This window comes from Miniopterus schreibersii (assembly GCF_964146895.1).
Source record: "Miniopterus schreibersii genome assembly, chromosome: 15".
Lineage (NCBI taxonomy): Eukaryota > Metazoa > Chordata > Mammalia > Chiroptera > Miniopteridae > Miniopterus > Miniopterus schreibersii.
The window spans coordinates 25,803,250-25,828,473 of record NC_138115.1 but is presented as its reverse complement, the minus strand read 5'-3'; the positions used below and the strand labels follow the sequence as shown (position 1 = coordinate 25,828,473).

The following is a 25,224-nucleotide window of genomic DNA, read 5'->3' as shown; positions in this document are numbered from 1 at the left end:
TTAGCCATCAGGGAAATTCAAATCTAAACCATGAGATCCCACCTCATACCCACTGTGATGGCGACACCAATAAAAACTTTGAGAGAAAAATAACAAGTTTTGGTGAGGATGTTGGAGAAATTATAACTGTCATACGCTGCTGGTGGGAATGTAAAAATATAAAATAGTGCAGCTGTTTTGGAAACAGCTTGACATTTTCTCAAAAAGTTAAACATAAAGTTACCATGTGACCCAGCAATTTTACTCCTAGATAAATACTCAAGAGAATTGAAAATATATGTTCCACGAAACCTCGTTTACAAATGTTCACAGCAGCATTATTCACAATAGCCCAAAAGTGGAAACAACCCAAATGTCTGTTAATTGCTAGTGGATTCTGTTTATATAAAAAAATCTCGAATAAGCAAATCCATAGGTGTAGAAAGTAGTTTGATGGTTGCCAGGGGCTGCAGGGAGTGACGGCTGATGGGTACAGGGTGTCTTTCAGGAGCAATGAAAACATTCTGGAATTCGATAGTGGAGACAGTTGCACAATCTTGTAAATATACTTTAAACCATTGAATTGTTCAATTTAAAGTGGTGAATTTAATGGTAAATAAATTATATCTCAATAAAAGTTTAAAAACAAAAAACAAGAGAGAGACTTGCACAGATCAATGATGCAAATGTACTATAAATTCAGGAGTGAAACTCAAACCCTGACCTGGAGAATAGAGAATAGGTTAAAATGAGTTTGGGAAAGCACGAGGGGGAAGGTGTCTCATGCACTGTTGGTGTCAGTGTAAACCGTCACATTCATTGAAGTAAGCAATTTAGTAATGGAAGGAAGGAAGGAAGGAAGGAAGGAAGGAAGGAAGGAAGGAAGGAAGGAAGGAAGGGAGGGAGGGAGGGAGGGAGGGAGGGAGGGAGGGAGGGAGGGAGGGAGGAAGGAAGGAAGGAAGGAAGGAAGGAAGGAAGGAAGGAAGGAAGGAAGGAAGGACCCAGCCCATGATCCAGAATTATCATTTTTAGGAAGCTAACATCACTGTGTGGCTGGCACGGTTAGCACCCAGTGAATGTTCTTCCTATTATAAAGGTGACAATCATAGGGAGAAACAATAAATTATGCAATTAACTCCTGCAGCCAATTCAGTTCTCACTTGTGCTTCTTTTTAGAAAAATAATAAGACAGTGTTTATACCATAGGATGGTATGACCATGAAATCTCTGCTCCTTTAATCTTTGCAAGCTTCATAAAATGGAAAGAAAGTTCTCCCCTAACACATAAGGTCATTTCTAGAGATACTGAGCATGTACTAACAGAAGAGCTGAAGATTCTCACGTAGAGCTCCAGCCTCCTGTAGAAGAGACACAGTGGGATGGGTGTGGAGTGGGGGAAAGGAAGCAGCTTGAGCCTCCGCCAAATCCCATGAAGCTGCAAAAAGGCCAAGAAACATTCTGAGTGGTTTATGCATGAAGCCTCATGAAAATCAGCAGTGACTATACAGCCACTGACAAACCCAGTGACTACTGAAAGCAATGCCTAAGCGAACCCAGATCTTTTCCCCTTTAATTCTTTCTCCAGCTGGCGATTCCCTTTGAATGTGGCAGTGCTATCATTTGTAAACACCGTGCTTTGTTCATCCAGTAAAGAGTTCTATCCAAGCAGAAAAGACCCAAGGAGAGGAACATCAAGCCAGTCTACTTTTCCAATTAATCATACCCAGGCCTTTCAGCCTATAAAGATCCATCTTAAAGTCAACTTGCCCGCGTTGCAGGGAAAGCACCAAGCGGAGAGACATCGCTTCTGAAATCCCCCTCGTAACTCCGAAGACGACAGACGACAGCTAACTCTCCAGGCTGCCCGTTGCTTTAACTCGCCTCGGAGCCGGTCCCGTGGAAGCCTGGAGCGTCTGGCCATCGGCCCACCTGCCCCCACCCCGGGCCTCACCCTCGGGTCTCACCCTGGCACCCACCCAGCATAGTGAGCTGTGGGGGAGGCAGGGATTGTGACATAAGCAGACGGCCCCAGGCTGCCGGCCCAGCCCATGAGCCTGCTGGTAGGGACATGGCCTGTGGAGGCCTCGGAACAGCCAGCCTCTCGCAGCCTCCAAGGAAGAGGCGGGAGCCGCCCGGGGAGCTGACAGCAGGGCCGGGCGGAGGCCAGGTGACCGCCCTGCGGGGCCATGGAGACGGCCATGTGCGTGTGCTCCCCCTGCTGCACGTGGCAGCGGTGCTGCCCGCGCCTGTGCTCCTGCCTGTGCTGCAAGTTCCTCTTCACCTCCGAGCGGAACTGCACCTGCTTCCCCTGCCCCTACAAGGACGAGCGGAACTGCCAGTTCTGCCACTGCACCTGCGCCGAGAACCCCAACTGCCACTGGTGCTGCTGCTCCTGGGCCAACGACCCCAACTGCAAGTGCTGCTGCACGGCCAGCAGCAACGTCAAGTGCTACTACCACGAGAGCCGCTGCTGCCGCAACGTCACCATCACCTTCCGCAAGGGCCGCCTCCGGAGCATCCGCATCTCGTAAGCGCTGGGCACCTCGCCGGGCCGCACTGCCTCAGACAACGGGGGGCCCTGCTGCCCGGGGGGTCCACAGGGCAGGCCGGCGCCCCTGCCCGGAGTCCGTTTCCCTATCTGAAAGGAGGCCAGGAATTCTGTAGCAATTAAGTGTGTCCTAAACAGCTCTTGACCACGTATAGACCTGAGTTTCAAATCCAAGCTCCGCGATCGTGTGGCTGAGCGGTGTCCTCTCCTGAGAGTCTCTCTCCCACCTGTGCCAACAGCAAGAGCCGGTACCCGGGGCTTAAGCAGCCTGCCGGGCACTGCCTGCGTGGCCCCACATAACCCTCGCCCCATGCCACCCTGCCACTGAGGAAACCCAGCCTCTGAGAGGTTAAGTTGCCCAGGATCATACAGCCAGTCAGATGCACTCAGGATTTGAACCCAGAGTCTGTGTGCTCTTAATTTTAAAATGCTCTCCTGCAACGCAGAGGGAGTAAAACCTGCCATGATTCGGTGGGCGAGAGGATTAATGTATGTGCTTTGTAATCTGTTATGTGACATACAAATATAAATTGCCCTTCCTCATCCTCCTCTGAACTCTTGGCATCTGCAACACCCGTTGAAAAGGTCACCCCTTCAACAGGCCTCTGCTGACCCCATGGCCCGTATAAGGGCCCCGGGCAGCTGTGCATCCCTGCCAGCCTTCTCTTTGTTCCCATCCGGAGGGCATGGCACTGAGGGTTCTAACAACCTTTGGGCGCATTAGGCCTCTGTATCTAGCATGGAATATTTTCCTCTTGCTATGACTAAACTGGTCTTTTTATGTCACGCATGAGGGGAAACAGACTTCTCAGAGGCGTAAAGATCCAAGTTCGACATTATGACAGGATGTAGAGAGCCAGGTTTGAAGCCTCAAAGGGTCAGAAAAGCACGTGTGTGAGCAAATGAACCTTTGAGCAAGTGAATTTGGGGGGGCAAATATGATCCGTCTTGCAGTTAAGCACTCAGTAGATGCTTAATAAATGTTAGCCTCTGCTCATGGACCTCTCGTGGTCTTTGCATGAACAAAGAATCCAGAGGTCCTGGGTGCAGAAGTTCTAAAGTGTAGTGTCCACACCTCTCTCCTCTCGATGGCCCCATTTTCTGTGCATCAGCCAGGAGAGTCCCTGAGCCCATTTCAACAGAGGAGGGATGACACTGTGCTTTGGGAAGATGCCTTAGGCCAATAGCTCCTGAACTTTGCTCTGCATTGGAATCACTTGGGAATCTTTAAAAAATAGTGATATCTGGCCCCCCATCCCCAGATATGCTGATTTTATTGGTCTGGAGTACCACCTGGGCATCAGAATTGTAAAAGCTCTCACCCTACCCCCGCAGATGGCCTGGAAGGTACAAGGAGGGGAATCAGGGGACTTGCCACGTGGTACGATGAGAACCCAGGTGCAAGGAGAACAGGCCTGAACTGGGAGAGGGAGAAAGCCATGCAGAAGAGCAGAGGCTAGTTGTCTCGGCAAGAAGGCGAGGCTGCTAGATGATGGTGTTATCATGGGACCACAGTCCCTGAATGCCCCTGTCTAAGCCTGAGGCTTTCAGAAGATGGTCGGAGATGCTATTATAAGTGTCAGGAGGTTGGCTCTGGGTGCACGAAGGTTTATCTTCCATCTGGCCTCTCTCCTGGTTTCTGAACCACTATCTCCCCTGTTTCTCGCCACCACTTAGTGCTCAGCATCTCGCTCATCCTGCCCCACTCTGGTTCATTCATCCCTCTCTGCGTTACTCATCTCTTTTTCTCAGTTCCTTTTTCATCTCTACTAGCTCCCTGGGCCATTAACACCTGTTTCTTAGCTCTGCCCTCTCTTTCTTTCTCTTCCCCCAACACCACCTTCCCTCCCTTCTTTCTGATTTCTCACACTGTCTCACTATATTACACCTTGATTCTCAGAGCCACCTTATCAAACTAGAGAGGTCCATCCAGCTAACATGTGCCAGTGGAACTGTTCCTCCAGGGGACCCCTTCAGGACGTAGGCAGGAGGCTGGGAAAGCAGAGAGGAAACAGGGCTGAGAACACTGAGGCCAGCAGGCCTGGAGCCCAGCGTCCAAGTCCTAAGAGATGCGCTTTCCAGGAGCCTGAGCCTCCACAAGAGGCGTTCTCTTTCATCACAGGGCCACTCATTCCAGAATACTCGGGTAGCACCTTTGGTTGTCTGGGCTCTGAGACATAGGTCTCTGGCCAGGGGAATGGGGAAGGAGACAGGGGCATATAGGGGTGGCAAGAAGGCAGAAGCAGAAGAGGACAGCAGCCATGTCAGGATCAACACCCAAACATCACTATTGGAAACAGAGGAAAAGAAATAGAAACAGTCACCAATTGTGAATCTGGCGATACCTCCATCCCCACAGCTAGTTCCTTTATTTTCATAAAGTGCTTTTGCCCCAAGTTGTACTTGAATTTTGCAAGTATGTTTTTACTTTGTCCGTAGTTCTTACGATACATGAAATCAGCCTCAGGTTTTAGACAAATAAAACACACACACACAAATAGTACAAGCACACACTTTTTGTGGTCTTAACCATTGCTTTCCTCTACTGTGGACATCAGCTGGCTAGTAGTAGAGGGTAATAATTGCAGCAGCCACATCTATGGAATGCTTCGTAGGTCCCAGCCATTAAGCACTTGTCATGGATTATCTCATGCAGGCTTTATAAAATTCTCATGAAAGAAGTACTATTGTGAGCCTTGACTTACAGATGAGGAAACTGAGAATGAGAGAGGTTAAGAAACTCATCTCAAGGATACACCTCTACAGAGGTGCATTCCACCTTGTGCAATCTGCCTAGACCCTAACCCTCACTTGTGTAGTGATGAGACACTGGGGTTTTCGGCTTGGCTTAAGGACTGACCTCCTGGTGTCCTGGGGAGGACACTTTACCCATCCTCTTCTGTGTCCCATCCTACACTAATAATAATGATGCCAATGCCCTCCAGGCAAAACCCACCAAGAATGCACCTGTAGTTGGACGAGACTGGATTCATTGCCTCATGGCAACAAGTGAGAACACGCACCATGGTTAAGTGTGCGGTGTCTCAGTAAGAAGGCATCAATAAGTTACAGGATTTAGGCTCTTTAAGTGAGGGTGCAGGTATGAATCTGCTCTTGGGTATCTTAATAAATCTTGCCTAGAAGGTGGGAGAACAGAGGGAGCCAAAGGCTGCAATCAGCGAGAGAGCAGCAGTCACTCCCATTACCCAGATGAAGGGGTGTTGGGCCATTTGTGTGGTTTGGACAATGTTCTTGCTCTTGTCCGAGTTCAAAGGTGATGAAGGGGGTCTTGTTTCTGCTTTGCTCCGTCAGAGCCCCAGAATGGCCTTGCCTGGGGTAGGTGTTCTGGGAAATTGTTACGGCCAACAGAACACCAGGGCGGGCTGGTAGTGCCAGGCCAGCCTCCAAGGCTTTTCTCTTGCTCACCAAGCACTTACTGAGTGCCAGGGATTCTATTCTCGAAGGCCTTGCAGGTATTAAATTCTACTGTCATCCTTGCAAGAAACCCCCTAATGCGGGCCCTCATTTTATAACGAGGAAACCGGCAGAGGAAGGTTCATCAACTTTTCTGAGGTCACCCAGGGCAAAAATAGTGGAGGCAGGTTTGGGGCCCAGACAGCCCGCCCCCCGCCGGTGCTCCTCGGGCCTGCCTCCCGGTGCCCCCGCCCTCTGGGAGGGGGGGAATGCAGCGAGCTCGGGAGCCCAGGTCCTGCAGCCCTCCCTGCGTTTCTCCTTTCAGCTCCAAGACCGCCCTGCGCATCGGCAGCAGCGACCCCCAGCTGGATGAGATTCGGCCGGTCCCCGCCAACAGCCACCTGGTGGACCACCTCTCGTGCCCCATGTGCAACCGGCTGCGCCTGCACTCGTTCATGCTGCCCTGCAACCACAGCCTGTGCGAGAAGTGCCTGCGGCAGCTGCAGAAGCGCGCCGAGGTCACCGAGAACTTCTTCATCCTCATGTGCCCCGTGTGCCACCGCTCGCACTGCATGCCCTACAGCCACAGGATGCAGCTGCCCGAGAACTACCTGCGCGGGCGCCTCACCAAGCGCTACATGCAGGAGCACGGCTACCTCAAGTGGCGCTTCGACCGCTCCAGTGGGCCCATCCTCTGCCAGGTCTGCCGCAGCCGCCGCATCGCCTACAAGCGCTGCGTCACCTGCCGCCTCAACCTGTGCAACGACTGCCTCAAGACCTTCCACTCGGACGTGACCATGCAGGACCACGTCTTCGTGGACACCAGCACCGAGGACCAGGACGAGAAGATCTGCATCCACCACCCGTCCAGCCGCATCGTGGAGTACTGCCGCGACGACGACCAGCTGCTCTGCACCTTCTGCAAGACCTCCTTGCACAACGGCCACGACACCGTCAGCCTCATCGATGCCTGCTCTGAGCGGTCTGCCGCCCTCTTCAGCGCCATCGCCAAGTTCAAAGCAGGTTCTGGCCCCTTTCTCTCCCCTCCGCAGTAGCTCGGAGCCTGGCTGCGTGGTTGGCCTGCTGCTCGTACCTGGCAACTACCTCCGGCCAGTTAACCTCCCTGTGCCTTGGTTTTCTCATCTATACAATGGGGATAAATAGCAGTAACCCCCTCATTGCGCGATTGTGAGGATTAAATGAGTTATTCTATGAGAAGCATGGGAAAAAACAACAACAACAGCAACAAAAACCCACCATCTGGCACACAAGTCCATAAAGATTCTATAATCCTAGTTATAACCTTCATGACCTTGGGCTCTAGTTCCCCCTTTGGAAAATGAAGAGTTTGATCCTATGGTGTCCTGAAGTTCTGAGAGCCTTTCTAAGCTGTTTCACCCCTAGAGCTGGATTTCCGCAGTGCTTTCCCAGTTGGCAGGGGGTGAAGAATTTTTTATTTTTTTTAAATGTATCTCCATTGATTTCAGAGAGAGGAAAAGAGAGGCAGAGAGCAGAGACAGAAACATCAATGATGAGCGAGTCATTGATCGAGCCCACAACCTGGGCATGTGCCCCAATCGCCTGGATCCTAGGTCAATGCTCAGCCGCTGAGCCACGCCCGGCTGGGCAGGGGGTAAAGAATTAAGTCGGTGTTTAGAATTACCTCAGTTTAAAATTTCCCCTTATGGATTTTTCCCGAAACTTGCAAACAGCAAAGTAAATGCACTGGTAGTAAACACAAAACAGGAAAATGCAGAAATCATCAAAAACATTCTGGTCAACAGCTTGTTTTTCATCTGCATGCCTGCTCATGATTATTTTATATTGGCTACATATAATGTTTCTATAAGGGAAACTGACCTTAGTGTCCACGATGGAACCCAGAACAATAATATTTACAGGGTTCAGCAAACAGCCCTGTAATTTCTGGGTGGACATTCACCTGATGAGACATGAGGGTCTCAGGAATCCTTTTAGGGCCCTTTGCCCCTGGGAATATCTCCATTGTCAGAGACCTATGTTTCCCAGTCCTTTTAGAAGAATTATGTCTACTCTTCTAAATAACACTACAGTTCAGGCATTAGAACCTCCTCCATGGATAAGACAAGTAGGCTTCCAAGAAGTAATTGTCAAACACAGCCAGTAAATGGCAGACCCAGTCGATCTGACCTCAACACCCATCTTAATTTCACAATGTTCATTTGACTATCTACTCTGTGCTAAACAGTGACCAGAATCTAAAGATAGAGATATGGAAAAACACCAGCAACAGCCACCACACCTATGGTCTATTTCCCTAAGGATCAGCCTCCAGTCAAGTGACCACAGTGCCCAGGTCAACCCAGCCCTTTCCCTGTTAGATTTTCAGTGTCATGGTGTAAACATGCCTGGACATAGGAGAGGGAGGCAATTTTTCTCTGAGCTGCATAGAAAAGTCCCATTAGACATAGAGGTGGGTCTGGCTTTGCTAATTGTGTCACCCAGGACTTTTCACCAGCATGAATATTTCAGGAATACCTTGACTTCTCAATTGCCCCATATCTGGGAACATTGTTCATCTATTGACATTTATTCAGTTTCAGAACCACCACCAGGGAAACCTTTATATTAAAGAAACCATGGTGCCAAGCAAACGGGTAGCCCCTATGGTTCCTGGAGGGTTTTCTCAAGGAGGTTCTTACTGCCTGGAGCCTCAGCATGGGGAAGGGGCTGCTGCCTGTAGCCTGCTATAGCAACCATCGAAAGCCTGAGTATTTAACACAGGAGAAACCTAGGATAGTTTTCTCAGAGTCCACAGCATCTAGAAGTCAGACAGTGAAATTCAAGTCAGGGTAAGGGGACACCAGTAAAAATTCCAGAGAGCCCAGTGACTAGAAAGGAGGCAGGGACCACCTTCATGGCATATCCATACAGGCAAAGAATTTAGCTAGTCTATCCTCATTAAGGGAACAAAAAAATGTTATTTTAAACCAGGGTTCAAACTTGTTCTTAAGGACTCAATTCACTTTCTAGGGAGGTGCCATAAATATGCATTTTAAATAGATCTCCAGGTAATTCAAAAGCAAGTGATCTGAGAACACTATTTGAGGAACTCTGAGCCCTGGAGAGAAGTTGAGTGTTTAAAGCTGTAGTTTCAACCCCAGCTACACATTGACACTGCCTGGGAGCTTTACTAACTAGGACCAGCAGCAGTGGCATCCCCTGGGAGCTTTTGAGACATGCAGAACCTCAGGCCTCACCCCTTCCCAACTGGGTGTGAATCTGCATTTTTAACAGGAGACCCAGAAGAGTCCCTGGATTAGTTCGAAACCTAGCTGCAAACTCCCTCACGTGAATTCCTGAGCCCCAACTCAGGCCAGTTCAGAATCTCAGCAGGTGAGGCCAAGAGAAGAATGGTTTTTAAAGTTCCCCAGGTGATTCTGGTGCTCACAGAGGGCTGAGAACCACAGCTGGAGCAATTAAAAATATAGGCTTTGGAGTTAGACAAAACTTAGGGACAGGGCCCTGGTTTCTCCCACTTACTTGCTGTGTAACACTGGACAGTCACTTAACCTCTCTGAGCCTTAGTTTCCTCATCTATAAATAGGAACAGTATCTTCCCTGTAGAAAGATATGTGTAATATCTTATCATATATCATAAGATATGGGTATGATCCATAATATGTGCAATATGTGGATTTCATCCATATACATGTTTAATAAATAATAGCTGCATTTAACTATATTGCCTGAAAGAGACCTTGATTTGACTTTGCTCTAACACCAGCTCTTGCAAAGCTGTCATATTTGTAAGGGGGAGGGGTGCTTCTGGCCGCCTCCCTCCTCTCTTGGTGCTGCCTCTTTCCCCTCCTGAGAAATTTTTATCCTGCCTCTCAGGACTTTGCTCTATTTAAGCTTAACTAATCCCTAACAAAGCATGAAATTTCCTATCCAGGAATCTTTGAGAGTGAGTAACTAACTATTGAATAGTCAAAGAAATTAATGCATGAAGTGGAATTTCAGCTACCATACGTCACAGTAGGGCTTCATTTGGGGAGGGCAGGGGGCGCTTCTCAGCACCACTGAAACCACACCTGCTAGCTTCCTGCCCAGCCCCCTCTGCATCACCCCTCACTCCTTCCAGTCCAGCGTGAGGGAGGCAAGTGGGCAAAGAAAACGGGGATTTCAGAAAGTAGGCAGGAGAGTAACCGTGCTGATACCCACCCCAGAGATGTCAAAAAATGGGATGGAATGGCTTTCACTCACCAAACGCCTTTCAGGCACCTCTCCATCCCCTGCTCATAGTGGTAAACAAGACAGCCTTGGGCCCTGTTTTCATGGTCTGACAAAGCTCCAGGGTTTCTCTTACTCAAATGCATATCTTTGTGACAATGGCCACCACCCACAAAGGTCTGGCTTACTGTGGACCCAGGACTATGTTAAGAACCAAGTGTACAAAAGACTCAGTCACCCCCACTCCTGAGTACAGTTTGGTGAGGATTGTAGCTCACCAACTCCCTGCAGAGTTGGCCTTTCATGGAAGAACCTTTCTTTGGGATAGGCTACATGTCTTCAAATCTCTACCTAATGCCTAAGTCCCTGTAAAGCCAACAAAGGTGCCCATTTCACAGATAGAGACAAGATATGTGGTCCCCTATGATAGTGTCCTCTGGGTTGTAGTATCATTGGATTTATCAGTGCCCTGAGCATCGGTGCCCTCTCATACTCGTATCTGTAATCCTAGTGCCTAGAAAGGCATGTGTCATGGAACAGGTGTCCAGTCGGTGTTTGTTGAATGACTAAGTGAACTTAAAATCCAAATACCATGTGAGAGGAATGCAGGATGAATTGGGTTCTCCTTGGAGTGTAACAGCAGACCCTTTATTGAAAGGAAGTAAGGGAGAGTCAAGAGAGGGAGTCCAGCTGAACCCGAGAGCACAGACTCCCCCAGCAGAGAAAAGAAGGCGTGGGAGAGAGCAGCCCTGTTGTCTAGGCCTAGGTTTCCCATGGATGAGGCAGGAAACGTTTAGAAGCATCATCAGAAGTTTAGTCCTTTCTCCCCCCCTGCAAAAGCTTAGCCCTCACACAGGGAATGCAGGCACTTTGTGACATCACATCTTCTCAAGTCCAATTTGCTGACCAGTGAAGTCTGGTGAAAATTAGTATCAAGGGTGGCCTTGAACTTCCAACTTCAGACCCAAGGCCGCAGGGATTACCGTTATAAGATAGAAGTGTGCCAGGGAAGGACGACCGTGACACCTGAGGGGAGTATCAGAGAAGGAGGAAGGGAAGAGTGCACTGAGGGAAGCCAAGTGCATTTTATAAATCATTTTATGAAATGCATTCCAGAATGTTTCAGCCCAGCTACAAGTGCCTTCCCTCCCTCTCCAACCACTTCCTTGAGTCCAAAGTAATTTGCTCCCATTTTCTACTGGCTTTGGCATCTGGGGAGATGAGAGCTTTAGCTGAAGTAACTAACTTGGGTTTTTTTGCAGTCCGATACGAAATTGATAACGACCTAATGGAATTCAACATTTTAAAGGGCAGCTTTAAAGCCGACAAGGAGGCAAAGCGAAAAGAGATCAGAAATGGATTTCTCAAGCTGCGCGGCATTCTCCAGGAAAAAGAGAAACTGATCATGGAGCAGGTAGAGAATCTAGAAGTCTCCAGGCAGAAGGAGATTGAAAGATATGTGAGGGTCACAACCGTGAAAGTGAACGAAATGGATGGCCTGATCGCCTACTCCAAGGAAGCGCTCAAGGAGACGGGCCAAGTGGCGTTCCTGCAGTCTGCCAAGATTCTGGTGGATCAGATTGAGGATGGCATCCAGACCACCTACCGGCCTGACCCGCAGCTCCGGCTCCATGCCTTGAACTGCATCCCCTTGGACTTCATTGAGCTCTCCAGTGCCATCCATGAGCTCTTCCCCATGGGGCCCAAGAAGGCATGCTCTTCAGGGGACTCCCTGCCCTCCCCCTATCCCGCGCGCTCAGAAATAATGATTGCCAGGAAGGTCACCTTTAGCACTCACAGCTTGGGCAACCAGCAGATATACCAGCGAAGCTCCTCCTTATTGTCCTTCAACACCAGTGGAGGAGAGAAGGTCAAGATAGGTCTAGAGACCTATGGGCGAACGCAGTCCACCACACCTGCCAAAACCACAGATGGCCTCTACACCTACTGGAGCGCAGGGGCCGAAAACCAGTCTTTGCAGAACTGCAGCAGCTTCCACAACTGGTACTCATTCAATGAGAGCTCTGTGCAAACCCCAGGCCCAATTGTTATCTACCAGACTCTGGTGTATCCAAGAGCTGCCAAGGTAAGAAAAAGGCTCTGGGGCTCTGGGCCCTGTGGGAAACATGAGGTGCAGGGTATGGAATGGAGGCAGGTAGTCAAGAAAGATTGTACCTAGTGCTTTGAAGTCTAGGGTCTGGTCACTCAGATCTGCTCCTCTGGACTCTTTGTGGTAAGCCCATTTAAAAGGGATATGTTTCTGAAATCCAAGCAGCCCAAGATTGGCTTAAAGCAAACAATGTTAACTCATAGTCAGAAGTACTTCTGAAAGCCCCACCCCAATTCAAAGGCAGCTTCTCTATTGAAAGAGAGCCCAATAATAGCAAAATAATTTGAACACACTGCTTGGGAAGTATGGAAGGCCTGTAATAGTGGAGAGATCCAGAAATTGGGATTAGAAATGCAGGTTTTATTATCTATTGGCTATGATACCTCTAAATTGCTACAGCTCCTAAAGAAAATATCCAGACTCTCCACGATTTGGAAAGATTGGAAGGATAATCCCCAATGGCATTCCAATTCTTATCTCCTAAGATTCAACTTTTTGAGGGGAACGGGGGGGGGGGGGGTCTGTCATAAACCTCTACAACTGCCATCACCTGGCTCCTCAGGATCATAACCTCTACTCGATGCTCTTGGCCTAACATAGACGAATAGCCTTTCCCTTAACATTCCTTTCAAGTCTAGCTGAACCTAAAGTGAACTGTGTGTCGAATACTCTGTTAAAGTTCAGGGAAGAAAAAAAGGTTAATGTGCAACTAGATATTCTATTAGAGATATTTTCTGTCATCTTACGGTTCCCTACATGCCGGGGTCCAGTCCCCGTGGTCCAGGGGTCCCCAAAGGTGTGGACGGCCTCAGAGAAGAATGACGGAAGCACACGGAGACAGCGTTCAGAGCATGAGGACAATCAGCTTCTTTTTTATTGCCTTCCTACAACTGTATTTATACTATTTGATTTTGTTTCTGGTTAAACAACAAGACATCATGCTATGTTCCGCTTTCTGTTTTGGCCTTTCACAGTTAATGAATGTACCTTCTTATCTGACCTTTTAAAGAATTTACATCTGTTTAGGTATGTTAATTTTTGTCTTACCTACTGTTTTATTTATATTTTGAAGTTACTATTTTATTGCTCTACTACATAGCTAAAAGGAGAATAACTCAGCCAGCTTTTCTTATGTGAAGGTTATGCAAGTCCTAAGTAAGGGCTCTGCAGCTTGCGCGTGATTGTTCTTAGCTGTGGTGACTGACCGCCTGTCTGGCACCCAGCCTCAGTCTCCCCACTTGCATTCCCCGCAGCTGTCCGTCAGATAAGGGAACTGCCTGCCTAATTTACAATGGCATTTTTAAAGTTGTTCGCACAAAGCCTTTTTCACCTTCTCATCTAACAGGCACCAAGGGGGTCCTGTTCCCCCTAGCCTTTCTAAGAAGCTTGGGGTGTTTGTACCTGTGCATGTTTGCCTTTATAATTAACTATGCGGTGTCCGTCCTCATTGTAATATCCTGTGTATGTAAGGGTTCAGGTGTAGATTGAAATAATCTCTTTCCTAGACTGCTCTTTCCTTGTGGGGATTCCCAGAGTTTCCATTCATATAAACATCCCTAGTAATACATTCCTTGTGGGAACTCACTGGTGGGCTCCCTGTGGATGGCCCTGAGGTGGCGAGTCAGCAGGGGCCAGGACCCAGTCCTTTCCCCCTGTGGTAGTGGCCTCACAAGTCCTAAACTTTCTGCTGACAGTGTGAGTTTCTCATAAGTGGCACAAGATTTTCCTGTACTCCTTGGGGCTTTTACTGAATCATTGTCTTTTCCAGTCCCATCCGACTCCCCCGCTAGGGAAAAGTTTCCAGCTAGGGCAATGCCCTTTTCTGGTGCAGTGACTCGGGTAAGGACACAGAGCGTTAGAGAGGGGAACAAGCATGGGAAGAGGGGTATGCCATACGCCAAGCCCCATGGAGCACTGGCTGTGCAGATGTCTCCTCCTTGAAGGACTGTGTCAAGCAGCAAGGATGGAACGGCTTCCGACACCTACAGGGACATCTGTCTTCTCTTGTCTTAGGTTTTCCTACAGGTACCTCTCCAAGGCCAGCCCTCGGCCTGCTTCCCTGTGGCAGAGCCCATCTTTTGCCCCCATTATCTGAGAACACTTCCAAACACTTTTAGCATCCTTGAAGTCTAAAGCGGGAGGGCTCAAATATGAATGTGCAGCTGTGGATCTTGTTAAAATGCAGGTTCCATTTCAGTGGGTCTCAGTGGGGCCTGAGATCCCTCATTTCTAACGAACTTCCAGGTGTTGCCATTGCTGCCAGCATGCAGGCCACACTTTGTACCAAGGGTCTTAAAACAAGAAAATGAAAGCCAGACACAAGCCAAACCTTCCTTTTCCATTCTCCTGAGACATCATAATCTATGCTTTGGAGTTGATAATTGACACTAAGAATGTTCTTATGTTGCAACATGGAACATAACTCTCCCATGAGCCATCAGAAAAAGCAAAGTGTCTATGCCCTTCACATAAGACATGCCCACAACTGAGCAGCTGAAGCTACATTTCCAAATGATACTAGAACAGCAAAGCCTGCAGTGTATGTGACATTAGCTCAGGGACATTAGGTCTCATCTCCATGCAACTCAGACTTCTTGGGAGGTTGGCAGGATCTGACTCCAAAAGGGAGGGATTGGTGATATCTGCTCTCTACTTGGACTTGGATACACTCTCCCCATGCCAGCTGTTAGTGGTCCCTGAATGAGCTCAAGAAAGAAGCCTACATAGGAAAACCTAGTCAAGTCATAGGTCGTCAGGTGAGGACACTTAGACTTAGTTCCAGGCAGTAGTATTTGATATAAAAATATTCTTGATCCGTATGTTAGGATCATGGAATGGAATTCACACAGAAATCATGTGCTCAGTACTGCAGAAGACAAAATCCGTGTTGATATCTCTCAAGTGATGGTTGACTAACAGTCCCCTTTAGGTTTTTGGCATAGAAGATATTCTTAAAATTAGAATTATAACTTTTCAATATATATCTTAAAAATCCTAAAGAGTTTTTATAAAAACTCAGTTTTATTTCTAGAAATCCCTCCCAAGGAAATGATTAAAAATTCAGGTGAAGATTCATGCCCAAAAGTGTTCATGGCACCATTACTTATTAAAAGATAAAATTAGAAACAACCTAAATGTTCAACTATAGAAGGATTAAATTATTCGTGGGGCAGTGATTAAAATGGTGCTTTACTGAATTATTAATGATGTAGGGAAACATACAATATATAATAAGTGATATAAAGCAGGAATCAAAGCAATATAATCCAAATTATATAAATTTATGTGTTTTTATGTATTTCAAAATTGGAAAGAAATAGCAATCAATTATTAACTGAATTGTGGGATTATAAGTAATGTCTGTTTTCTTCCCTTATACTTTTTCTCTATTTTCCAAGTACTTCATAGTGAGTATGTTTGTTTTGATAAGCAGAAAAAAATAACTTAATTTTTATTGTTATATAAATTAATAATAAGTTTTAAAGGAAAAAAAAAACCTTATAGACAGAGACAATAGTATGGTGATTACCAGAGGGAAAGGGGGTGGGGGAAAGAAGAGGGCAAAGCGGGGGATAAGTGGTGATGGGTGGAAACTTCACTTTGATATCTTTCTGTTCTTGAAACACAATACAATATACAGATGATTTGTTATAGAATTGTATACCTGAAAACTATATAATTTTATTAACCAATGTCCCCCCAATAAATTTAATAAAAATTTATTTAAAAAAAGAAGAGACTCTGGAGAACTCTCTTACCCCCTCTGCCATGTGAGGCACAGTGAGAGAAAGGATGTCTATGGACCTGGAAATAGGCCCTCACCAGACACATCTGTAGGTGCCTTGATCTTGGACTTTTAGCTTCCAAAACTGTGAGAAATAAATGTCTGTTTTGTTGGGGTTTTTTAAAGAGTAGTTATAAATTAATTTTATAAACATTATAAAATTTAAATTTATTAAAATTTAAATAAAGCATGCAAAATCTACTTAAAAATACAATTATTATAAAATATGTATATGCCAGGTACCATCTGCTAATTGACACTTGTTAATAATATATCTCTTCCCAAGGGCTAATATTTATGCTTTGAATATGAACATACATTCTCCATTTCTTGAATAAGTCAGTTCACCTCTCTGGGACTCTATTTTCTTGTGTATAAAATACAGGGTTGGAAGATACACACTTTTCACCTTCTAGGATTCTGTGGTTCGTTGGAATTTGCTGAAAGGATTGTTTCTGAACCTTAACTGTAAAATGGGATAATAAAATCTCCCTTCCAAGGGGTTGTGAGGACTTAATTAAGCATGTCTGACACACCATCTGATGCATAATAGGTGTTTAATAAATGGTAGTTACTCTGATTAGCGATGTTAGGAGACAATGGTCATCCCCATGATGACTGACAGTAACAGGAATCGTCTGTTACAGAAAGAGGAGCATCTTTCTGTTCTTGAAACACATTACAAGCATCATGTGAGGCCTCATCACGCAGCCTTTTAATACTGTCGCACAAGGTCTCATTCAAAGTCTTCAGCAGCTAGAGGGGCTGGGGTCAGCTTAAACTCACCCCCCAGATAGTCAGCGACACAAATCTTTATGGGAAAGGAAGCTGAGAGGTGTGTAGTAGGACCTCACCCACATGTTCCTGTCTTCATAGGTTTACTGGACATGCCCAACAGAAGACGTGGACTCTTTTGAGATGGAATTCTATGAACTCATTAACTGCCCTCCCAACAACGTGAGGACAGAGCTCTGTGGACAAATTCGGGACATAATGCAGCAGAGTCTGGAGCTGCACAACCTGACCCCCAACACTGAATACCTGTTTAAAGTCAGAGCCATCAATGATAGTGGTCCTGGGCAATGGAGTGACATCTGCAAGGTACTGTGCACGTTCATTTCAGACAGATTTTCTCTGTAAGCTCTGGGTGTAGGCCTGTTAGGATGATCATGAAACCACAGAACCCACCATGTACGTGACGGCCCCCTCTAATTCCAAAAATCTTGTTTGCTCAGGGCCAAAGGGAGGGCTGCTGGCCTCAGCCAACTCTGCAGACACAGCCTAAGAATTATTAATTTAGTTTGATTCAAAAAACATTTGTGCGTGGCACTGTGTTACGATGTAGGGATTCAGAGGAAAATAAGACATAATCCTTGCCTTCAGGGAGCTCAGGGTCTAGTAAACAAATAACTGTGGTGTGAGGACAGAAGAGTTACGTGTTCACCCTGTGGGGACTCAAAGGGAGAACTGTGTGCCAGATTAAAATACAAATACAGGACGCCCAATTAAATTAGAAACTCAGGAAAACATCAAGTATTTTTTAGTATAAGTATGTCCCTTGTAATATTTGGGATATGGTTATGCTAAAAAAAATTCACTAGCTGCCTACCTAAAAGTCAAGGAAGAACCTCCGAACAGGTCAGGATGGACTCCAAAAAACAAGGTACAAGATTATTCAAGTCTTCTTTGTGATGCAAGGCTGGTTCTTCTCTATATCCCCAAGGGACATACATTCACCAGTCTAATTTTATTGATATTCAAAGGAAAACGGAGAAAAATACCAAGATTGTGCCCAGCTATCTTACTATACAACAATGACGGTATTCTTTGGAGTCAGAGTAGATTATGTTTTAATCAGGAATTCTTTAGCAAAAAAGAGAATATGTCCATCCATTTCAGCTTTTGAAAAGGAAAATTTACATAGATACATAGAACAAACTGATGTTTGCCAGAAGGGAGGGGAGTTTGGGGGGCTGGGTGAAAAGGGGAAAGGATTGAGAAGTACCGATTGGTAATTACAAATAGTCATGGGGATGTAAAATACAGCATAGGGAATATAGTCAATAATATTGTTATAACGATGTACGGTGCCAGGTGGGTACTTGAATTAATCAGGGGAATCACTTTGTAAATTATATAATTGTCTAACCACTATACTGTACACATGGACCTAATATAATATTGAATATCAACTGTAATTGAAAAATAAAATCTTTTGAAGGGCAATTTATCGTACAGAGAAAGAGGAGTCTCATGATACCACTTCCAGCCAGAACATGCATCTGACACCCAAGGGAACTGGAAAGTCATCATTTCACTTAGTCTCTCTGTCTCTCTCTCTGTCTCTCTCTCTCTGTCTCTCCCCTCCCCCCTTTCTCTGACTGGTGACACCCCTTTGTCTCCGGTCAAATGCTTGCAGAAGAGAATCAGATTTGTTGCTACTTCTAGTGATAAAGGGAAGCAGGAGGTAAAGTGGGGACAGGATTTTGCTGTTGCTCAGCAAGCCTCCTGGGGGTGGGGCTCTCTACTCCCTCCTGATTGCAGCTCCTGGGGTGATGCTCTGCATCTGGAGCCCAGGACCCACATGCATTCCCTCCTCTCCCCCCCCAGGTCAGACACTCACAAGGGAAGGAAGTGGGGTGAGAAAGACAGGCTGGCTGCTCCCCCTGCTATACCCCAGCCAGTCTCCCTGTCAGTTAGCTGCCCCAGAGCCCTTCCTGTTGCTGCTCTTCTCTCCAGAGCCTGGCACACCCACAGCAGCTACCATGTTTTGTAGCATGTCCTTCTGACCATGGATTTTTCCTTCAATCTAATGTCATCTGCCTTCTCATTAAAAAAAAAAATTCCTCAAAAATGTCTTGCCCACGAAGAGCACTCAGTGCTGTTACTAATTTTTTTTCAATGTTATCAATGTCATTTTTAGATGCTAGGGACAGGGATGGGTCTGGAAGACTGATGTAGATGTTTATTCATCCTTCTTAAACTCTGACTCCTTGAGAACAAAATCCACGTCTAATTCGTCTTTCTTTCTCCCCCAATGCTAACAGCACTGTGCGCAGAGCAGGTTCTTAATGGTTATTGAGTGAATACATGAGTGGAATGTGAGCACACAAATAAATATGTGAATGAATGTCTAAATTAAAGACTGAAGAAATAAATTGATAGACAAAATTAATAATTACAAAGTAGCAAAAGCTGCCTGAAAGCTCCTAAGTGTCTTATACAATCAGTCAAGAATAACATTCCCCCTGAAACGGTGTTTATGCGATTAATCTGCACTCCGTGTCTGGGAAGGAAACTCATTGCGGTCCCTTTGCTTTTTAACACAATTTCTAAATGAGCAGAGCACTAATTAATGAGGTTTTCTGGAAGCTTCATTTTTATCAGAGTCACAGAGCTGCAATATAGATTTTTCCTTCAGAAGCAATTCTTCCTCCCTCTCTGTCATTATATTAGCATTCCAGGGGAAACACTGGCTTCCTTAACATTTGTCATGATTTGCATAAGTAAAGGCTTCAATAGCAAATGAAAATAAGACGGTGTTTGAATGACATTTATAAAGCTTCATAAAAGTAATGACTTCGGCTCTTTCCTATAAAATCGAAATATTTTTCCTTTGGCATCAGCTCTGGGCAGGTATTCCTGAAAGGTTTCATTTAAAATGATGTAATGAGGCAGCAGAATCATTTCTTCTCCAAAACACAATATTTCTATCATATGTACTTTTGTAAAAGAAGTGAAATAGCACCTTTTGTATTTGATTTTCATAGTCTGGGGCTTGTTGATTTTTTTAAGGGATTTTATTTGAGGTATAGTCCATGAAGCATGGAAATTAACTTGAACACTTTTTAAACATGCCATTTATTGAAGGCAGCTCTGTGTCCGACACTGTATATTCTTTATCACTGATCTTCTCAACCACTTGGCAGGCGGGGAGTACAGCCTCCACTTTACAGATGAAGAAACCAGGCTCATAGAGACAAAGTGTCTGACCTCATGTAGCTCAAAGGAGTTGAGTGGGAAGCTAGGTCTCATTCAAGGTGGGAGCTCTTTGTCTCCCTGCACCATAACCAGATGCAGGGCAGGCTCAGCCCTGGGGACCTGGCACTTCACTCTAGGGGAATATCATCGAAGAAAGCAGCAGTCAGAGCCAGACTTTTATTTCTTTGAAAAGCAAGATCATGCATTGGAAAGGACATTGGACTTGGGCTGGTGTACCTGGGTCCAAGCCCCAAACCCACCAGGCTGCAAGTTCTATGAGGACAGACACTGTGTTGGCCTTACTCAAGACCATTGGCCTTGTCCACGGTCCCAAGCTGAAAGCCTTTAACAGCCAAGACCCTAGTTGATATTTTTGAAGGAATGGAGAAATTCGTTTGTAGCCCTCTACCCTCTGGCTTCAGTTTCTCTTCAGTTTCTGGCTCTTCCTCTCACGCTCAATGTACCTGCTGACCACCCATTTCTGAAAATAGTCTCCTTACTTTGACTGTCTCCCTCTGGCTTCAAATCTCAGCTAACTTCCAAGAACTCGTCCCATGACAAAGCCTTTCCATCTGTGCACTGGTTTCCTGTTGCTGCTGTAACAAATTAGTGGCTTAAACAACAAAAATGCACTCGTTATCTGACAATCCTGGAAATCAAAAATCCAAAATGAGTTTTATCAGATAAAATCAAGGTGTCAGCAGGGCTGCATTCCTTCTGGAGGCTCTAAGAGAAAATTCATTTCCTTGCCCTTTCCAGCTTCTAGCAACCTCCCACATTCCTTGGTTCATGGCCCCTGCTTCCGTTTTCAAACCCAGCTCCATCAGGCTAAGTCTTACACGGCCATCCCTCTGGTTCTCTTCTGCTCCCCCTTCCACTTTGAAAGACTCATGATCACCTTAGACCCACCTGATGGTTCAGGATAATCTCCCCATCTTAAGGCCAACTGACTAGCAACTGGATTCCCCTTTGCCATGTAACATATATTCCCAGGATTGGGACATGGACATCTTTAGGGGACATTATTCTGTCTACCACAACCTGTCAATGGGATGACCCAGGATGCATCAGATTTGGAGGTAAAAATTCAGGCCCAACGATAGTCACAAACTGGTGCTCTTCTGGGTCTTTCCCTGTAGCTCCTCAGGAAATGAGCCACCCCCGCCCCCACCCATCCTCTCAAATTCCTTCTCAGTCTGTACTGGAGTCCCCACCCCCACCCATGTCTGGCATGGGCTCAGGAAGCAGCCTTGCCAACACCCCTGAGTCTGCAGGGCTGCTCCCTTCCTGCTCATGCTGACTTCAGGGGGGTTCCTGGCCATGGGTCAGGGTTGCCTGGCCTCCTGGGCATCTTACCTGGGTCCCAACACAACAATAGCCATCTGCTGTGAATGAATCAAAATTTGGGAGGGTGGGGGTCAGATTGGCAAAAAATATATTTCTTCACGTGCCACAGAATTTTAGTAATTAGCTATGTGTGCTCTGAGATGAAAAAGGTTGAAAATCGCTCTTACTCAAATGCTGCCTTACCCTCCACAGTGTGCATTTGTTCGCCACATTTCACCTGTCTGCTCGGCCAAGACGGACACCAGGTGGCTTCCAGCAATGCCGCAGGGAACAGCCTCTCTCATGACACCTAGTGGGTGGGATCGGGGTGTGAGTTTGCTGGGGGCTGCATATCAAGATGCTCCAGACTGAGTGGCTTAAACAACAGAAATTAATTTTCTCACAGTTCTGGAAGCTAGACGTCCAGGATCAAGGCAGGTCTGGTTTCTTCTGAGACCTCTCTCCTTGGCTTGCAGATATCTGCCGTCTCACTGCATCCTCGGAGAGACATTTCTCGATGCACATGCCTCTCTGATGTGTCTCTGTGTGTCCAAATTTTCTCTTCTTATTAGGATACCAGTCAGAGTAGATTAGGGCCCACCATAACAAGCTCATTTTAACTTAATCACCTCTTTAAAGGCCCTATCTCCAAACAGTCACAGTTTTTGGTACCGTAGGCAGGACTTCCACACATGGGTATTGGGAGGACACACTCATCCCTCACCAGATACACACCATGAGTGAAATGGCTGGGTCTTGGAGTATGATCTGACTACATGTATGCACACTTCCACAAGGAATGAATGAGGGCCCCTATTTTCTAACCCCACCTACATTTGGCATGATCCAACTTTCCACTGTTTTGCTAACACAATAGGTACAAAGCGCTATCTTCTTAGCGCTTTACATTTCATTTTATGTGCTTGTTAGTTTTCAGGATTTCTTCTTCTATAATTAAACTGCTAATATCCTTTGCCCATTTTTCGGTTGCTCTTTCCTTTTTCTAGATGATTTGCAAGATGTCCTTATATAGTCTAGGTAATGGTTTTAGATTTTGCTAATAGCTTCTCCATTCTGATGTCTATCTGTTAACTTTGTTCATAGCATACTTCATGAAACAGCAAAAATCTTCAATTTTGATGTGATCAAAGTCCTCAATTATGGTTTGACCTTTTAAAGTTTTGTTTAAAAAGTCCTTCCATGGGCTCAGATCACAAAGATAATCTTTCATATATTCTTTTAGTAACTGTACAGTTTTACCTTTCAAATTTAGGATGTCTTGATGATCTGCTAAGGTAAGCCTATACATTATCTTTCTTATTTTTTTTAAGGTCCATTTAGCTAATCATAAAATTGTATTCCTTTATATAAATTTGGAAGTAAATTGAATTACTCAAAAAAGAAAATTGCAGAAAAAATTTGATTGGTAAGACATTGAGTCTCTCAATCTGAAGACAACAGATATTTCTGAAATAAGTCTGGACATTTATTAAATCATCTTCTATGTGTATGATATATCATTTTTAAATATATTTGGCTTTAGTTAACTCATATTTATTTTGTTTTATTGCATCTATGGTCTTAAGTGAACTGGACCTATAATGTTTTGTTTGTATTGTTTTCATCTGGTTCTGGAATCAATATTTTACTAGCTTGATAAAATGAGCTGGGAAGCTTTTGCTCTTTTTATATTTTCTAGAACAAATCTTTCTTCAAAGTTTGGTGAAATTCATTTGGAAAAGCTTCTGAGCATTTGAGGTGGGGAAGGAGATTTCAGCTATGATGTCAACTTCTTTAGTATCTCAAGCTCTGTTCTCTGTTTCTTCTGTACTGTTTCATCTGACCCCCTTGTTCACAGACACACCTCAGTCCCCACTGCCCCATTCACAGGCCTCACACAGTCATTATCTCTGGAGATCCTGACTCACTTTAGGGCAGAACTCAAATCCCTTCTTCTTTATGAGCCAATTCCCAGTCACTCACAACACTGCTCTCCCTTCCTCACCGTCCCCTGAGAGCTCTGTGGGGACATCTTGCATCATTTATATAACCTTTATCAGGGTTACCTCTGTGTGTTATTTCCATTTTTATCTGGCAATGGGTAATCCAATGTCATGTATATGATATTACCTTGCATGAAACCCTGTTTTCTCTAAAACTGAAAATAAATTGTGTAAAACTAGAGAACATAATGATAATAAGTGTCTCTTTTTTTCCCCCCTTTCCCTTGGAATACAGACATAAAAAGTTAGAAGCATTGTATACAGATACTTTATACTTTGTACAAACATTGCTCTTGGTCATCCAAACCCACCCCCACCCTGATCCACCTAGACAGTGGGCTGTCTCATCCTGAGAGTTCAGCCTCACTCCCTAAATGCCTCTTCTTCAGTAAGTGTGTGTTGGGAAGGGAGGGGAGTGCGGCCAGACCAGAGATATGAGGAAACCACCACCTTCAAGGTGAGACCTGGAGACCCACCCACATCTACGCTGAGCTGCCGGGACTCTGGGAGGGTCCTGGTGCCCAGTGCAGTCTGCCTTTCCTAGTAGCACTGACCAATCACTGCGATCAAAGATAATACGAAACATCAGAGAGAAACAACTGGCAGATTTACAAATTATCGTTCTATTAATCTTCCATCTACTTTTCTAAGAACCGTCTCTTTACCATAACCAGTGTTGGAATTACAGAGATGGAGGGCTATCAGTTCCACGCACTCCAGTCCAGGTGCTCACAGTCTGGTAAGAGAGTCATACACGTTTGCTGACATTTACAAATGACAAGAGCTGTGACAGAAGCAATTTCCAGGGGCCACAGAGGACCCAGAGGGCTGCTCTATGGTAAAACCCATCTGGGGTGGCAGCACCGACACTGTCATCAGCTTTCATTCACATTCAGTGTCTTAAAGAAAGTGTAACCTGGTCTGTGAAATCGCAATCCCACCACATATTAGCTGCAGGACTTTAGAAAAGCTACCCAATCCTCCTGAGCCTCAGTTTCTTCATCTATAAAATGGGGTTGGTGGCACCTGCCTCATGTGGTTGTCCTGAGTGGTTAATGAGATGACGTGTGTAGTACCTGGCACACAGCAGGGGCCCGGCTCCGGGAGCTGCTGTTTCCCGGGGGCTGGTGTCATGGGCTCTGCTTCTGCTTGCAGGTGCAAACACCAGATGGGCATGGGAAGAACCGAGCTAAGTGGGGCCTGCTGAAGAATATCCAGTCTGCCCTCCAGAAGCGCTTCTGAGCCCCCCACAGAGTGGGCAGCAACCTCAGAGACACACCACAAAATAGACATACAGATATACACACACACATACGTATATGTATTTTCTCACCACATTCTCCGATGAGGTTGCAGATATTCCTAGGACCTCTGAGTGTTTCAGCAGGAGTCTTCTAAGAGCTAATAAAAGGAATGCCTGATGCCATGGCTTGCTGTTTGCTCATTACTATGAAACTAAGATACAAAATGCTCAGCAAGTCTCTGTGTCTCCATTAGCTCAGGTCTAGCCATGGGCTCAGAATTCTGTGGCGTTTTGTACGCAGCACTGTTACAGGCAGCCGGCCGTGAGCAGAGCAAGGACGATGGGGCAGGTACAGGAACTCACCAGGGCAGAGAGCCCTGCAAGGGGCAAAGCTGGGAAAACAAGAACCTCACTCCCAGGGTAACCTATCCTCCAGTAACATATCACTGGCTCTGCAGTTTAGATGCCCTGACCTTTCCTCCCTAAAGATAACATCTAGGCCTCAGTTGTATTTCAGCTCCAGGCCCAGAAAAGCAGCAAAACCAGACAAATGACACCGTGGCTGCCTCAGGACCAGCTACATTGACTAATGACCCCCTACCTTGGCACCAGCCAATCGGTGGA

At 45.9% G+C, this 25,224-nt stretch overlaps 1 protein-coding gene across 1 annotated transcript; it reads left to right on the top strand.

Moving 5' to 3' along the window:
• Nucleotides 1-2,165: 2,165 nt before the first annotated feature.
• On the top strand, nucleotides 2,166-24,599 carry TRIM42 (tripartite motif containing 42; the record flags this gene model as incomplete). The annotated part of the gene is made up of 5 exons (XM_081159962.1): nucleotides 2,166-2,506; nucleotides 6,267-6,964; nucleotides 11,416-12,239; nucleotides 16,924-17,148; nucleotides 24,513-24,599. 5 exons carry the CDS (start codon nucleotides 2,166-2,168, stop codon nucleotides 24,597-24,599), a joined length of 2,175 nt encoding a protein of 724 aa, XP_081016088.1.
• Nucleotides 24,600-25,224: the final 625 nt, after the last annotated feature.